This window comes from Chelonia mydas, chromosome 6 (assembly GCF_015237465.2).
Source record: "Chelonia mydas isolate rCheMyd1 chromosome 6, rCheMyd1.pri.v2, whole genome shotgun sequence".
Lineage (NCBI taxonomy): Eukaryota > Metazoa > Chordata > Testudines > Cheloniidae > Chelonia > Chelonia mydas.
The window spans coordinates 126,680,969-126,697,806 of NC_051246.2; the positions used below are offsets into that span (position 1 = coordinate 126,680,969).

Genomic DNA, 16,838 nt, shown 5'->3' on the forward strand with positions numbered 1-16,838 from the left:
GACAAGAAGAGCCACATACCCTGTATTTAACCATCCAACCTAAAAATGGCAGCTATTTGCTGTTGTTAGCAAGGAACTGAGCGCAATTGCGGCTGCATGATAGCTTGAGATCGTTTCATCTCCCCAAGTTGGTGGCAGGTTATTGTATGGGTAGCCCTAGAAAGAGGTATTCAAGCAGACACGTCTCCTGTCTGTTCTCGGATAACAATTTATGTCACCCTCCCTTAGCAGGTTTACAGGGCATTGGTACTGTAAATGTGGACTAGCCAGACTTAATTTTCTATCGTTGGTTGCTGATGAGATCCTTGGATGAGGATCTGGTTTATTTTTCGGTCTGTCTTTTCTTATCTTTGTGGTGCCCAGAGTAGGTGATTTCATAGAAGTTTTAAAGCTCCAGTGAAACCGGCTTCCAAGAGAGGCCTTAGAGAATGGCCTGGTTCTAGTGCACTGCTCAGTAAAACCTTCAGATCTGATTAGGACACAAGCAGACCCTCACACGAACAGCCGGTTTTCATGAGGGCAAAGGACAGGCCAGGCAAGAGGTAACTCGGATTCACTGAGCAGTGCAGAAGGTGAGGATTAGAACACAACAGGACTGACTGGCAACCTGCCTTCCCCAGTAGGGAGCAGTATTGCTGGGGATGGAGACCTTAGATCTGGTTTAACAGAAGTGTGACAGCATGACTCTGTGTGAGGGCAGAATTTAATCCAGACACTGAGTGCCAGAGCAGTCTGACAGCACAGCGGGCTTCTCCAAAGCTGTTACCCTGTCGTAGGGTTGGCAGACACAAAAGATCAAATACCCTTTAAGGCAAGTGTACATGTTGCAGACCCTTATGCTCAGATCTCATCTCCTCCTTCCCTCCCGCTATCGCCCAGCATCCCTCTGCCTTTTCTATCAGCTCGATATTCTCATTCGACCAAGCTGCATCCAGGCCCCATCGTAAGACCCAATTATCATGTAAGGCTTTGTGCTAGGATGGGCTGCTGCATGCTGGCTCTGAATGACTTGGAGCCCATTCTGGTGGAGCAGGTTACCGTGAAGTCCTCTGAAAGGTAAGCAAACTAGAATAAGGGTTGGAGCTTAGGTTTCCCATGGGTATCACAAGCCTTCAGAATCACCAGACAAGGGATGCTCTCAGCTTCATCGAGAGCTTCTGCTCACAGCTGCCTGCCTATGACGTACGGAAAGGTTGTCGGGGCAGGCATCAGGATAATGTCAGTACACTTTGGGAATAGGGTCGTCACAAAAGACCTGGATTGCCATGGTGTGACAATGAAATCTCACCTACACAGCGTGGTAGCCTGCAGTCACTGTGAGACAGATCCGCTGCCCATTGAAGTGAATGGGAGGACTCCCAGAAGCTCCAGTGGCCATTGGATCAGGCCTTCAGATCACAGGGGTTAACTCCTAACAAAACTCCTATTGGGAGGATCAGGTGTTGGTGTTGATAGGTACAAAGAGTTATCCAGAAACTCTTAACCTGTGGAACTCATTGCCAGGGGATGTTGTGAAAACCAAAACTATAGTGGGGTTCACAAAAGAACTAGATACCTTCATGGAGGATAGGTCCAACAATGGCTGTTAGCCAAGATGGGAAGCTGGGAGTGGACAACGGGGGATGGTTCACTCGATGATTACCTGTTCTGTTCATTCCCTCTGAAGCACCTGGCATTGGCCCCTGTCGGAAGACCGGATACTGGGCTAGATGGACCATTGGTCTGACCCAGTCTGGCTCTTCTGATGTTGTTAAACACACCATCCTGTACCACCTTTGGGTAAGGTGGGTTTTTGAGGGCACTTTTAGTAACACAGTTTAGATCAGCCTTGCAGAACTGCAGTGACAGGTTACCAGCCCAACACAAACCCTGCGCAGCATGCCCTTTCCTGTGAGGAGTACAATGGACAAGAGAGTATGTGATAGCATTTAAAATACATCTGCTGGGCCTTAGGTATGGTAAGATGTGCATCTCCCGCGGTGGGATACGTTACTGTGACACCTTCCAGCATTTGCTACAAAGAGGATTTAGCCTAAGAAACGCTGATCAGATTTATCTTCAGCTCCACAAGGATGTTTTTGAAGATCCAGATATGTTTACTGATCACAGTGTCAATGATACAGTATTATTGAGTGATATCTGTGCTCCAGAACTTCCTGTGGCCTCCTGCCCAGCACACACGCTGAGCCTATGCATGCTAAAGTGTCTGTGTTTTGCACCGGGGGCTCAGCTCCGGTAATGGTTTGAAGTCAGCCCGCAGATTTCTGATGTGGGGTTTGCATTGATCTTACGTTTAGACACAGAGTCAGAAGAACAGACCCTCCCTTTTCCAGTGCCTTTGGAAAGATTTCAGCTCCGTAGAATGAGTCCTTTCTCCTCCACACTTAATCTACAACCCAGCTTCTCGGGGAGATCCTACTTTGAGCTAAGATCCTCGTCCCACCCGCTGAGCTTGCATTCTTCTTTGCAGTCTCTGAATTCAGCCGGTGAGCCGAGCACGTCTGGCATTTCCTCTTGATCTGTGCTTTTGGGCAGCTCTGAAGTATTTGTTTTTGTTTTGTTTTGTTTTTTTCCCATGACATTCATATGCCGGGGGACACGTTATTCTGTTTGTCAGTGGCCTGCTCCCGAAGTGAAGGGAATTTGGATGATGTAGCTTTGTGGTGTATATTTCTATGTAACAACAATACCATTGTCGCTGTCATTTAACGGCATTGATTAGCAAGCCCGGGCGCAGTGCAGAATTCCTTATGTGATAGCTGTTATGACCAAGGGAGGAGCCGGGCCAGAATTACAGGAATAGGCCTAGCACAAGCCTCTGAGGGAATGCTGGGGAGATACGGGAAGGTTCCAGGAAAGCCAGCTGCTGCTGTAAGATTTGTTCATTGCAACTCTTTTTAAGGCTCGACTCAACAGACCTTTTTAAAAAGATATGTTAACTAACACAAAAGCAAGCAGGGCATTGAGTGGGTCATAGCCACAACTCTTCTCATCTGAAGACGGTAGAGTCCCTTTTTAAAAGGTGCTGAGTATCTACTGCTCCCTCTGACTTAACTTTGAGTGGTGGGTGCTCAACACCTGGCAAAATCAGGCCCTCTGATATTTAAAGCCTCTTTTTCTGCAGAGGGGAGGAAATAAGAACATGAATAAAATTCCGAGTAGCGTGCAGGACAGTTGGTTATAAGCACAGCCCCCCAGGTACCCTGCCTGCCTCCATATTCCTTGCTTTAGTGGGTTGTGACAAGGGTTTAGGCTGATTCACTGTGCAAAGTGCAGCCAGAGTCTCCTTTGCCTTGCGGTGAACAGCGACTAGCACAAGGAGCGGCAGGCATAGCTGATCTCTTGGGTGCTGTTTCGTAATCATGGAGAACAATTTTTTGCACATTTCTTATTTCTAAGATCCCAGGGCCTCATTCTCCTGTCGTGCCGGGTTTAAACCAGTGTCACTCCAGTGGCGTGACCCCCCACTTACTCTGGTTAAGCAAGGGGAGAGTGGGGTCCCTTTTATTTTGTTTCCATCTCACAACTCGAATTGAGGAATGCTGCAGCATGACCGTTGCCAGAACATACAGGGGCCCCTACCCCCTGTCAGCAGCCTTTCTTCCTTTGTGCTTTTCTGTTGTTCATTGTACTGCTGCTGGCTTGAACTATGTTTTGTTATTGGACGTTTTGACTTTGTGTCCAATGTACCGAGATCTATTGTAGCGGCTTTGATTAATACCTGTATGTGGAGCGTGTATCTTCGGGATCACGGGCTGAGGTCTGGGAAGCGGGTGGGAACGGGGGACAGGGGTTGGATTTTTACAAACACATCTGACCACTTTGTTCTTATTTGTCCTGCTGATGGGTAATTTGTATTACAGTCGACCCCAGAAACCTTGGGGGAAAAAAAACAACCCTTTCGAAAGGGGACACAGGGCATGATTCATTAAAACTGCCTCAGCTACCATTGCACCATTTTACACAGGAGGAGTTAAATGCTGCGTGAGTTTCAATGAGAAATACACAAGATGTACCCTGACTGGAAGGACCGGTGTGAATGTGCTAGAGGAAAACATTGGCACAGAGAAAACACCTCCATTTTTTACATGCAAATAGATTGAAATCAGTCACAGACCCATCCGGAGCAGTCCAGCCCTAACATAGTCAAACAAAATGGGATCGCATCACTCGCATGCTGGTTCGTCTTTCCCCCCGGGGCAAAGATATCCCCTTTTCTCGACAAATCACTAAGGATTAATATGGGAAGAACAGTTTGTATGAAGCTACAATAGCGTCTTTATCAAATTAGATACATTTGGGCCCAATTCTCTGGTGTGGTGCAGCCACTTTGCCCTGTGATGCTGGCAGAATCTGGCTGTAGAGTTGATGTAAATGACCCTAGTCAGATTACCCCAGTGCAAGGAGAACCCTTCCTTCGCATGCAGACAATATGGAGGATTTTACACCACGTCCTCCCCAGCCATCAGTGAAGCTGGGGAAAAGAGGAGATGGGTGGTGAACTCCTACACTGTGCAGTCCCCTGTTTCAGCCCTTTGGAGCTGTCTGCAGCCAGTAGTTAGAGCAGTCTCCTGGCTGAACGTAGGAGCTCCAGGATATGTCACGGGAACCATGGAAGGAGGTTGCATGGCACCTGTGCACACTCACTCTGGCTCTGCTCAGTGATCAGCCTCTAATTTTCATGAGTACCAAATGCCATCAGTAAATGTTCAGTGTAATGTCGTATAATGACGCTTAGCTCTCTCTGAGAGGCACTGTAGCATAATTATTCTTCAAATATGGCAGTAGCTAAACTAGAGTTATGTAGCTACGTAAAACTCACCTACGTTAACATGAAAAGTGATCAAATGCTCAGTCAACCTTAATCCACGTGCTCTTTTTTGGGGGGGGGGAGTTGGATCTCAAATGATTTTTGCAGAATAACTAGATATTCTCCGTCTTGCTGGAGAAAGTTCTCTCTACGTCAGATGCTGTCTACCCATCTTGTTCTGATTTCTTTCCCCAGAGGAAGTTGTGGACAGTATTTTTGAACGTGCCGTGCATAAGGAGATTTACTGAATGGGGAAAACGTTTACTTTTTGCTGCTGGAGACTCTTTTTCAGAGGCCAGTACAATCCATTAGACTCTTATGAAAATAGAGGCCAGGATCTTCAAAAGTGTCCACCGATTTTGGGTACTTTTGGTTTTTAGGTTCCCACCCAGAGACACTTTAAAGGGTCCTGATTGTCAGAGAGCAAGTGTTCAGCTCTTTCTGAAAATCAGACCCCTTCCAGGAGTCTCTAAATTGGGTACCCAAAATCACTAGTTTCAGAGTAGCAGCCATGTTAGTCTGTATCTGCAAAAAGAAAAGGAGGACTTGTGGCACCTTAGAGACTAACCAATTTATTTGAGCATAAGCTTTCGTGAACTACATCTCACGATGAACTGAGCTGTAGCTCACGAAAGCTTACGCTCAAATAAATTGGTTAGTCTCTAAGGTGCCACAAGTCCTCCTGTTCTTTTTCCAAAATCACTAGTCACTTCTGAAAATCTTGAACGTGGTCTTTGGCTTTTAATGAATCAGGCCTTAAGTGATCAGATCGAATGGAAATTTTGTAAGTGTTTACAAGTATTTTTTGTGAGACTGGTTGTTACGTCTTAGCTTTGATGTGTGAAATATAGTATCTCTTTATAGGGTGCAATTTTGAGACACAGTCAGCGCCTTACTCTCAATTAGGCAAGTATATTTATTACAATTAAGTGGTTCATACTTTGTTGGTCATTTTTTTATTTTTACGTTAAGCCTTTTTTTGACAAAGTAAATAAACAGCTCACTATAATCAAAGACTGTTTCCTACTTTACACCCTGTTTCTCAAATGCCATCCCAGTGATTTGAATGAGGAGCGGTCATTTTGGTTTGGTATTAAAGGAATTTTAAGTTCTTCCACTTGTTGGTTTTAAAGAGAAACCTGAAACTGGGCTGTGGAAATGGACTCCCCATCAAACTTTTATCCTTAAAATAAAATACATTTGGACTGTACCTCACTAAGGTGCTTAAGCATGTGTCAGACTTTAAGTACATGATTAGTCCCATTGAAGCTAATTGGATTATTCATGCACTCAAAGTTAGACATTGGCCTGGCTGAATCAGGAATTTGGGTCTGATTTTTACAGGTGCTGAAAATCTGCATTTCTTGGCGATTTCTGTTGGAGTCGCACGCGCTCTGCAGCTTGCAAAATCAGGCCCCTTAATTCTTTTTGGAAAAAGCAAACCCTTTTCAGATGACCCACCTCAGCTAAATTCACCAAATGATTCGTGCACCGTGTAGTTTAAAGTGCACTGCATTTACAGTGGAGGCCCATGGGGAGTCTGTGTATACACAAATTTCAGGACATGAAAAAAAAAAAAAAAGATTCGTGCAGTACATGGAAAAGTATGTGATCAAAAATATATTTCTGAATTCTTTATTTTAATAAATGCCAATTTTACTTCCTGTTTCTTTCCTGCATGCCTTTCATTTGGAATGACAACAGTTGACATTAAAAAACTGGTGGCAGGTATGGAACCCTTTATATTGAGCTATAAAACCAGTAAGTGAGCTAGCCTGTGAAAAGACTCAGCAAAGCAATGAATAAATCTGTTTTATTTTCAAGCAGTGTTTACTTGGGTGAGAATATGTGCCCAGGTGTGAGACTGTGTTGTGGATATGTCAGTTCACGTTTGAACTACAGTAAATGCACAACAGGCCACAGGAGAGAACAAATCACCTATGAAACGTGGCTAGTGGTTTATGAAATTCTGTTACTCTGTGTATTGTCAAAAAAGTGATGTTCCACCTGTCCGGTTTACCGTATCCAAGTTGCAGTGTATTTAGAGGTTCTCAACATTTTTCAGAGCTCACTAGATTTTATAAAAATAAGGTTGAGGGTTCGCTAGGGAAGTTACTCGGAGTTGTTTAATCTGTCTATCCATGTAGATTTTTGTGTGTGCTGTTGATTACTGGACCTGCAAGCACTGCCCCCTCACGCACACTCACACAGAGTGTCTGCTAATCGTTAATCCCCCTTCCCACACTGAACCTCAAAGCGTTACTCACATGAGTAATCTTTAGTCGTAAGAGTAACTATTACTGATATTTGTATTATACTGCTACCTAGAGGCCCAACCAAAGTCAGGTCCCCATTGTGCTAGGTGCTGTAGAAACATGTAGCGAAAGGCAGTCCCTGCCCCAAAGAGCTCACAGGCTAAATAGATAGGACCAGCAACAGGTGGGAAGGAACACAGGGAAGCAGTGTATCTCACCCAAGGTCACACAGCAAGTCAGTGGCAGAGCCAGGAATAGAAATGGGCTCTGCAGCATCCCAGTCCTGTGCCCTACCCACTAGACCATAACACCCTCCAACCTTTGTGTAAAAGTTTGCACGATCAGGCTCCATGACTCTGGTGTCGCTGGTCTGCCAGTTGCCAGGCCCAGGTATCAATAGCTTCCATCAGTGATTCCATGCCCGCAGGGATCACTTGTGAGCAAGGAGACCTTTTCCCATGGGTAAATTCTACTGAGCCAGTCCAGTCTCTCTCTACTTTCCTCTGAGTTTATAGAGAGCCAGTTCCCTGCTGTACTTGGTGATAAGCACAGCCTAAGCCCACTGCTGGGTGAGCTTCCTTCCTGCAAGGTGGTGCATGGTGCTTCTCATCCCATCTGTGTGGCTTTGTTGCTGGAATGGGTTGTTTCAGCCATACTAAACCGCTATCCTTTGTGTATTTCCAGTGGCCTGGTTTTCGTTCGATCCCGGCTCTGCACACTCTGACATCCTCTTTTCCAATGACAACCTGACTGTCACCTGTAACAGCTATGATGACAGGGTTGTGCTGGGGAAAACTGGCTTTTCCAAAGGGCTCCATTATTGGGAGCTGTCGATCGATCGTTACGATAACCACCCAGACCCGGCCTTTGGCGTGGCTCGTGTTGATGTCCTCAAGGATGTCATGCTAGGAAAGGACGACAAAGCCTGGGCAATGTATGTGGACAATAACCGGAGCTGGTTCATGCACAACAATTCACACACCAACAGGTATGCCACAAACCCTGGAATCAGGTCTTCTCTAGACTGTCTTTCTCTCAGAGATCAAGGCCCAAACTCAACCCTGATGTAAGCCACTCTTCAATGGCAGCTGCACACATGTACACTGGGAATGGATTTGCTCCCTAGAGCCTAAAGTGAAGTCCTTATGCTTAGCATAAACTAGGGGCAGTTCAGGCATCCTTGGTATTGTACCTGCTACAAGAACTCTTCACCTACTGTACTAAGAATAAAATGATCCTGGTCTTTCTCTGCTTCCTAGTCCTCTGAACATTCATCCGTCTATCCTTGCAGAACATTTCACCACCCGTGAGTAATGCACTCATCCCACACTCGTGCCAATAAACCTTTATCATTTTTATACCATCTGGAGTGCTGTGCTGAGGTGTAGAAATTCTGTCTCCATTTATCCGTGCAGGCCAGTGTGTCAGGATCGTACGCTTATTTTGTAAGCAGTGCATTCTTCCCACAGGCTCTTCTGCCCTGTCACTGGTAGCATATGGTTAACAACTGAGTGCAGTTGGTCACCACTAGACCAGATGAGTAGATGGACATGTGGTGCTCAACCTAGGGGGTTGTAGGTGGGTGAGACCCACCTGGATGCCATTAGCATTGAGCTCAGAGAATTATTCTGATTGTGTTTGTGTTTGAGATGAGACTGGCATGTGCAACCATCTTAGAATACACTCTGGAGGGGGTCTCATAGCTCCTGTGGCTCTGCCGTACTTTTAAATTGACAGCATGTTACCCTTTTGTGTCTCCTACGTGTTCCCTCCACATAATTCCCTATGACCCTTCCTTCCTGGAGGGAAAGGAACAAGGGACAGTGTCTGCGGGCACCATACAGTGGAGGAATGGTATTAAGTTGGGTCCATTAGGCTGTCCATTGTTACTCTCAATCTTAACATGGGAACAAGAGTTCCCCATACAGTGCAAAGCTATTTTATGGCCCTTGGGACTCACCCATAGGGTTTGGGAGTCTTTGCATTGACTGCAATGGGAGCTGGATCAGGGCCTCAGCTGCTAAGTGAAAAGTGAGACTCCGTAGTAATACCGACTAGAATTTTAAAAGTGGTGATAGACTGTGATGTTCGTTATGTGTTGTGGAACACCAGACTTTGGCGTGTGGCACAGTCTTACGGCACTAGTGTGTACGATTCCGGGAGATGCTCTGATTGTGTAGTGGTTGCCTTACTTCTTTTATCATGGGTTCTGTAATCCACAGTTTGGGCCAAATTCGGGGATCCATACTCATTCCTCAGCCTGGCAAATGCCCACTGACTTCCCAGGTGACTCCTTATGAATGGCTGAGCCGCTGTTTTAAAAGTTCAGAGAAGCCAGTCTTTTCCCAAGTCTCTGCAAACTGTGTGATTGTCCTCTGAGGCACAATTCCGCCCTGAGACACACCTCCCTGCAGACGCTTCGGCTGAAGATAATGGGAGCCCCGTATTTGTATCCAAGGGGCAGAATCTGGCCCATCATCACTAGGCTACAGTATTGTGCAGTTAGTGTGTACACGTGTATTTGTCCCTTGAAGTGTTTTTAGACTACACTGTTTCACTGAAGACTGCCAGGAATCAGGGACGGGGCTGGATTTCAAATTAGGGGCGCCAGCATTCTAGGGGCGCCATACCTCTCTAAAACTGTGGAACACAAAGGCCAGCTGTAGGCGTGGGGGCGCTGAAGATGCTGTGCCTAGCGGCGCATAAGGTGTAAATCCGGCTCTGATCAGGGGTGTTGTTTTGTGCATTTCAGGGAAGCCATTCTGTACAAACTCTGTAGCAAGGACTGTGATGGCATTAAGTGATGCACATCATCTGACTTCCTCTTTCCCCAACAGGACTGAAGGGGGAATAACAAAAGGTGCCACAGTGGGAGTGCTCCTTGACTTAACCAGGAGGACCCTAACATTTTCCATCAACGAAGATCAGCAAGGTCCTGTGGCTTTTGAGAACATGGAGGGCCTGTTCTTCCCTGCCGTCAGTCTGAACAGAAATGTGCAGGTATGTGCTTTGTCAAAGAAAGCGTTTTCACAACAGCAGCATATGAAAGATCTGAAGCTGATGGCGAACTCCTCCTGCCTTTCTGTACATTTAGCACCATTCTTATCCACTAGAGCATTCTCAACAGTGTAAGAAAAACCACAGCAGCTGCTAGAAGGGGTGAGAGCCTTTGTGGAACAGGGCAGTTTGGAAGATTAAATGTAATGACCCAGGTCACTGGTGAGCCACTGACATCAAAATGTGCCTTTGGACAGCGCATAGCTTGTTCCCTATACTTCTTCTCTCCCATGGATGGCAGGAGAACCCTTTGGCTCAGAGGAGCTTGGCCACTCAGTTTATCAGCATCCTCCAGGAATCGCACTAGTTATTAAAATGCACTTGTGTGATACCAAGGATGTTCTACGTCCTGTTCCGCACACAGCAATTTCAAACACAGGCTCTCTTTTGAGTTCTTGACCATTCACGAACTCTATCTCTGCAATGAAGACTGGAAGACTGTTTAATATTTGTCTTGCTCTGAGCTACTCTGGTATTTTTAGTCTCAATTTTTATTTGCTTCCATCCCCCTTATTGTCCTCTTCAGAGCGTTATTGGTTTCATTCTCTCGGCAGACACTCACTGAGCCTGGTTTTGGTCAGCCCACTTCATCACCCTTTGCTTCTCTAAGCGCTGCACCATTGCCAAAGGCTTGTTAAAATCTTCCTAGAAGATGCCAGGAAGAAATAAGCTTGAATCGGTTAAGTCAGGACCTTTCAGGCAGTTTGATGAGGTGCCCACGTGGTAGGTTCAGTTATTTATTTGGGACTATATTATGGACATCAAAGGTAATCTTCCCTCGGCAGGAGAGAGAGACACAATGCAGCCATGAGCTCTATCCAGCACGCATGAATCAGAGTCCCATTGACTTCAGTGGGATTTGGATCAGGCCCTTGAGCATAAAGGGGGAATTGGCTAGAAGTGCAAACATTACTGCACCATGCTGTTTGGGCAGGTTGTAGGCATAGCCTGCCCAGGAACATACCTGTAGTGGCAGGAGAGCAGCCCTGGGAGGAGCCTTTGCGTCCCGTTTTCTAGGGGCGGAGCGAATGCAGCTGGTGATTGAATTTTTCCCAGCTACTGGGGTAGCATTATGCCTGAATAAAGGGCATCCCCCATCTCTGTGCCCCACAGGCTCTAAGAACCGTAGCCTGGCCCTTTCTTCACAGCTGATCCAGCGTTAACCTGATTTTATGGAGATCTGAGACTCTGGTGATTATTCTGAATACCATTATTAAATTGCTAAGCAACGCAGTCCTCACTAACATTATGATTTTATATTGAGCCGTGACAGTGTGTTCAACGCTCTGTGGTACTTGTATGTGTATCTTTGTATGTGTGCATGGGTGTGATACACATACACAAGCACCATTGCTGGATGAGTTTAATTCCCATCTCTACATCCTTTACTTTGTCCTAAGAGAGGAGAATATTTATCAAACCCCATTGCTTCCTGACAGATCAATAGAAGAGGTAACATTTAAAATCCCCAAGGACATGCTGATAAAAGTACTGCTCATAAACTCAAGACATTCATTATCCTTTTCCCCCAAAGGTGTGTGAGTAACTCAAATGGCTTTATTAGGATTCAGAAGACTTTATTTTGGATAAACTCATTTGTAAATTTGACTCTAAAACCCCTACGTTATTTTGTAAGTAAAGAAATGAGTTATGCTTCCTTCCCATGATGAATGTGAGAATTAAACGGTGCAGAAAGGAGAATAAATCTGAGAAGGGACAACTCTACACAGTTGTATGCATATCAGTGATCTAGACAATAAAGCAAGCTACAGACTCTGTTACACTGCTCACAAAAACGGGCAATCCTTATAGGTTTTAAGAGTGTAGGTCAGCCAATTACAAGAACAATGAAGGACATAAATCCACACCAAGTAGAGGTCAAGCATAGGAGTTTATTACGTACAGCGCTGATGGAGTGTCACCTCGCTTATTAGGCTCAGAGACACTGTCAATCAGTTGATTACAATGGAATATATGGATTTTCCATGGGCGGGGAAAGTGACAGGGTAGGCAGTTCCACACCCCCGGATAGGTTTAGCTGCAAGACATGATAGCACAGTAGCCAATGGTCAAAAGGTTACATAATGTCTCCGCCCATGGTCTCAAGTTAACAAATTAACATTTAGCATTTAATTAGTACTTTAATAAATGTATTCGTACAGAATATATGTTGGATTCAATTTGGGGTCCATAGGAATGAAGTAGCTCCTTTGATTGTCCAACAGATACACATCTAGGGGTAAAAACAAAGAAACAGTGAAAGTGTATGGCAATAAAGATTGTCTTTCAAGTTGCTTATTTGTGTTTTAAGGCAGGCATTGGTTCCTGGGAAAGGGAGGTGGGAGGAGGCCATATCTTATACTGGCATGTTTGAACCTTTTATAAACGCAAGGTTGGATGTGTGGGAAGAACATCTCCCTACAGAAGAAACTAGCACAACAGAAACAGGGCTTCTTTATTCTATTTGCAACTTTGAATAAGACACAATTATTGACCCCAACATCTGGCATTTTGCTGACCAGGCGTATCTTTGCAAAAGCAAGGTTATCTTTGGTTATTCTGCTTTCTCTTAGCTATTGCTAGGCCTCTGACCTCTTGACCAAACTCTGGACTTCGGGCCTGTACACAAATCCATATACCAGGTTATTACATCAGCAATGGATTTTAACCCTTCAAACAACCAGATGGGTTATTTTCCCTAAACAGAAATCCAGCAGTGGTTTGGCCATCTCTCTGGTTGACTGATGAAGTCTTCTCTTTGTCAATCATTTTCCTGAGAAAAGCAAATATCGGTTTCTCTAATACGCATGTCATAACATGAAAGAGAAGTGCTCTTCTGTATTCCCTGGATCTGTAGTGAAATCTGTGCATAGAAAGATCTCTCCTGTGTATTTGCAGAGATTGTCACAGACACAAAGGGGAGTGAGGGATTTGGGCTCCTGATTCCTTTTTGTGCCTTTGAAATCCTCTCCATTGCATACTCCTTGTTCTGACGCAATTGCTGCATCTGTAGCCGCTCAGTTATCAATGAGGGGACAGCCCCTTCCCATGTCTATATTCCCGCCCAGAGAAAATGCTACCAGGGGACCTGCTGCTGCCGGAGACCACACAGCAGAGGCGCTAAGGGCAGGGAGGCAGGCAGAATTCCTGGAGCCCACAGTTGTTCTAGGGACCCAGCATCCCCACAGAGTCTTCCTCTGGGAGCTCGGTGCACCCAGTCGTGTGATCCCTGCTCCTCTGATTACCAACCACATGTGGGTGATGCTCTTCTGGTGCCACCCAGCCTTTCCTGCTCTGTGGCCTTTGCCTTGCGTCCTGCTCTCGGTTCTGCACGGGGATGGAAAGATGAGTGGGAATTAAAGGCACCGTCTCAGGACAGGCCTGCCAAAGATGTCAGGAGAGCATCCCTGGTGTTCTCGACGCCACGGGTACAAGGGCGAGCAGGCAGCCAACACGCCACTGGGCATGAGGCAGCAGCAGGGAATACCAAACGAGGGGACAAGGAGGAGAAGCATGGAGACGATGAATATTACAGGGGAAGGATGCATGGCCGGGGGGCCCAGGGCTCCCAGTGATACACTTGGCTGCCCTCTATCACAGCGGGGACCTTTCCTCGCTGCAGATTCCTCTGGGCGTTTTGGAAGACTGGTGGTTTTTAAAGATGGGAAACAAAGCTTGAATCATCGTGGGATGAGAACGGTGCAAGTTGTACGCTCTCAGCCAGGTCCAGTCAGGGAGCTCGTGCGCCTCCACAATGACACCAGAGGCGTGTCCTGCCGAGCGCTCTGTGCTGCTCCTCTCACACTGCTCCTGCTGCTGCTACGTGCGCTGCTGATGGCAATAGGCATGCTCCAGGGACTGCGGGTCCACCACAGCCCTGATGCGCCGTGGCCTGTAGCCTGTTTCAGTGGTCAAGCAGAGCAGCCAGGGCACTCTTGTATGCCAGAGCAGAAGGCCAGCTGCACACGGTGCTGCTTGCACGTGGAGTTTAGACCCCTTACTCACATAAGCAAAGTCGGGATTTAGCCCCAGGTGTGTAAGAATGCCGATTGCTCTCTGGTAACAGGGCTGTCGTTGCAGGTGACTCTCCACACTGGTTTGCCGGTCCCTGAATTCTATACGTCCAGGGCATCCATGCAGTAATGAGACTGCTGAAGCCAGCTGCCTTTTCTCAGGCTGAGTCAAGAGAGCTGCTTTACTTTGTGAAGAAGAGACCTCCTAGGAGCCGGGGAATCTTTGGTCAGCTGGTAACTGGAAAACCAAAAAAAGAAACAAAAGCGAGAAGAGAAGAAACTGGCCTTCTCCAGTCTTTGTACTCCACGACCGCACGGCAAACCCGCTTGGCGACTCTGGCACTGTACTGTGCGCGTTTGCTTTGCTGTTTAGCTCTTTTGGCTGATAAAGTACCTAGATAGCCTGAGATGTTACTCTGTGTCAGCTTTTCGGTTTGGGTCATTGGTTTGATTTGCTGTTATTTTTAAATGTGGGCTTTTAATTTCCTCCTCACAGTGTGGTTGCTGTTGACCAGTTTAGCTGCTGCCGTCGCAAGTGAAACCCTTCCAATTACTTTCGACTGAGTTATACATCAGACAAAAGATGCTGTCTAAAGAAACCAAGGAGAGACTTGGGAGCGGGGTGGGGGGACCCTCTGTGGGCAAGCATTTTCTGATGCCAGTCAAATTACCTCCAGTGATTGTTACTTTCCCTGCAGCCTTTCTTGTGGAGCACCCTCAAGCATATTTGTAGACATTGGTCTTGGATTACCAGTTAGTCTATACAGAGCCAGGTGGAATGCATCAAGTATTGGGAGACCATCATATCTATTATAGCAGATAGGGCCAGATTCTTCCCTCACGCGTGGATGTGGCTCACACTGAAGTCAGTGCATCGCTGGGCAGGATTTGGCCCAAAGATATTACTTTTAAATACCAAGAGATTTGCCAGGGCTTCATCAGACCACTGTAATTAAGATGGATAGGTAGCCTGAGAAGATAATTACATTTCTGATGTGATGATCACTTGGTTTCAGCAGAATAATTAGATGTTAATTGAACAGCTCTGGTTCTATAATTTATCATTTCCAAAGGCTTTTCTGTTTAGCTCAGTAGGTGGACCGGGCTGTTTACCATCCTCCTGTTCCCAAGCACTGCAAGGCAGTGCGGATTTGCGAGAGGACTTGATACGAGCATTTGCACCCACTCAGTGGCTTTATAATCTGCGCTCTACATAATGGTGCCAGCTGACAGTGTTGCCATATCTCACAGGGCCTGCAGTTGGCCCTTTTGATATTCGCATTTATTTTTTTATAGCTACAGCGAAAACCTAGCCTTAAAAAACCACCCGACAGTGTCCTTTTTTTCGTAGAGAGGATTCATTCTGTTCCGAGGTTAGCATCACGTGGGGATCAGGAGAGAACAGAGCAAGAAGAGGAAAGAGAGAGTTGGAATCACAGTCCATGGCATTCACATTCTCAGGAATAAATATGCTTGTTGCCATGCCTACCTGTGCCTAACATCAACTCGAGTTACATTCTGCTTCCATTCACAAACTTAACTTTCTGGTAATTCAGACAAATGTCACATGTAAAAACGACAGATGATTACCACTGTGTTTAAATGCCAGAACGTTAACTTTTACCGTTTCTGTAGTGAACAGACTGCATGCCGCATGTTATTACGCTTTCCTTTGGTTGACGACACTCTCTAGATTAGTTTCAGGGGCTGGAGAAAGATTCCGTTTTGTTGCCCAACCATTTGCCAACTTGCCAAGCAATTGGGTTTGTTGAAAAACATAGTTAGTTGAACTGGGGATGGGGTGGGAGGGGAAGCTAATGGAATAATGTTCCAGCAAAAAGACATATGTAAATAGATAATCATTTCCTTTTAGTGCTTACCATCCTATTTAGAATGTTCTTATTTCTTATATTGTTGTTCTGGTATTAAGTTTACCTAATTTATTGAATGGGTGCTATCTTGTTCATTTAAACCTATTAGTTTATCTCAGCTACAGAAGAGCTGTGTTGCGGGACAACGCTGATCTGTTATTTGTTTAATTTCTTATGAGACTCAGTTGCCGGGCCACTGTGGACTCGTTTTTCATAGTCGTTACATTCCCAGTTCTTTATGATGTTCATGACGCTTATTAGATTTCTAGTGACTTGTAACACGTAGTTGACGCTGTACTGCAATCATAGCTGCGTACAGCTGCTGTACTAAAGAAAAGTGTTTGCTGTTCTAATAAATGACTTTTATGAGAGAACTGCCTGGGTCCCCCGAGTGTCTTTCGGTTTTCCTTGTGCAGTCACTGGGGGTATTTACCGTAGTGACAGAATTTCCTGTGTTCGGAGCAGGAGATGCTTAGAGGCCAGCTGGCCACCTCCTACGCTCTCCGTGACCCCAGGAAGGAGGCCTGCGTGTGAGTGCCATTGACACAGGGACGAGCGTGTCGGTAAGCAGGTGTGAGCAGGAGCCAGGGCAAGGGGCTGGGGAGGATACCCCCGTACACAGAGCACAGGGAGCAAATGGAGCTGGGCCTGGTATGTGGGCTCCACACAGGAGAGGGAAGAGCCGGTAGGACTCACTTCTCCACTTCCTCCTTTCCAGAAACTGCCCCTGGGAAGCCCACAGTGGCAGCGGTGCAGACATGCCCAGGCAGGTATATCACCCTGTGGCCGACGGTCTTTTCAGCGTTTCATTGCAGGATGTCTTGGGGGGTCC

The 16,838-nt window shown here is 46.2% G+C and overlaps 1 protein-coding gene across 9 annotated transcripts in view; it reads left to right on the forward strand.

Moving 5' to 3' along the window:
- TRIM9 (tripartite motif containing 9) overlaps positions 1 to 16,380 on the forward strand; it is a 123,981-nt gene extending 107,601 nt beyond the window's left edge. For 2 of the 9 annotated variants that reach the window (XM_037901330.2, XM_037901329.2), the window contains exons 8-13: positions 2,298 to 2,486; positions 5,675 to 5,716; positions 6,515 to 6,538; positions 7,750 to 8,053; positions 9,903 to 10,065; positions 14,203 to 16,380. In XM_037901330.2, the coding sequence (XP_037757258.1) occupies positions 2,298 to 2,486; positions 5,675 to 5,716; positions 6,515 to 6,538; positions 7,750 to 8,053; positions 9,903 to 10,065; positions 14,203 to 14,265 (785 nt within the window). In that variant the 3' untranslated portion in view covers positions 14,266 to 16,380. Of the gene's footprint in view, positions 1 to 2,297; positions 2,487 to 5,674; positions 5,717 to 6,514; positions 6,539 to 7,749; positions 8,054 to 9,902; positions 10,066 to 14,202 lie in introns of those variants that run through there. The other 7 variants (XM_037901334.2, XM_037901333.2, XM_043548933.1 and 4 more) reach the window with 6 other exon arrangements.
- Positions 16,381 to 16,838: the final 458 nt, after the last annotated feature.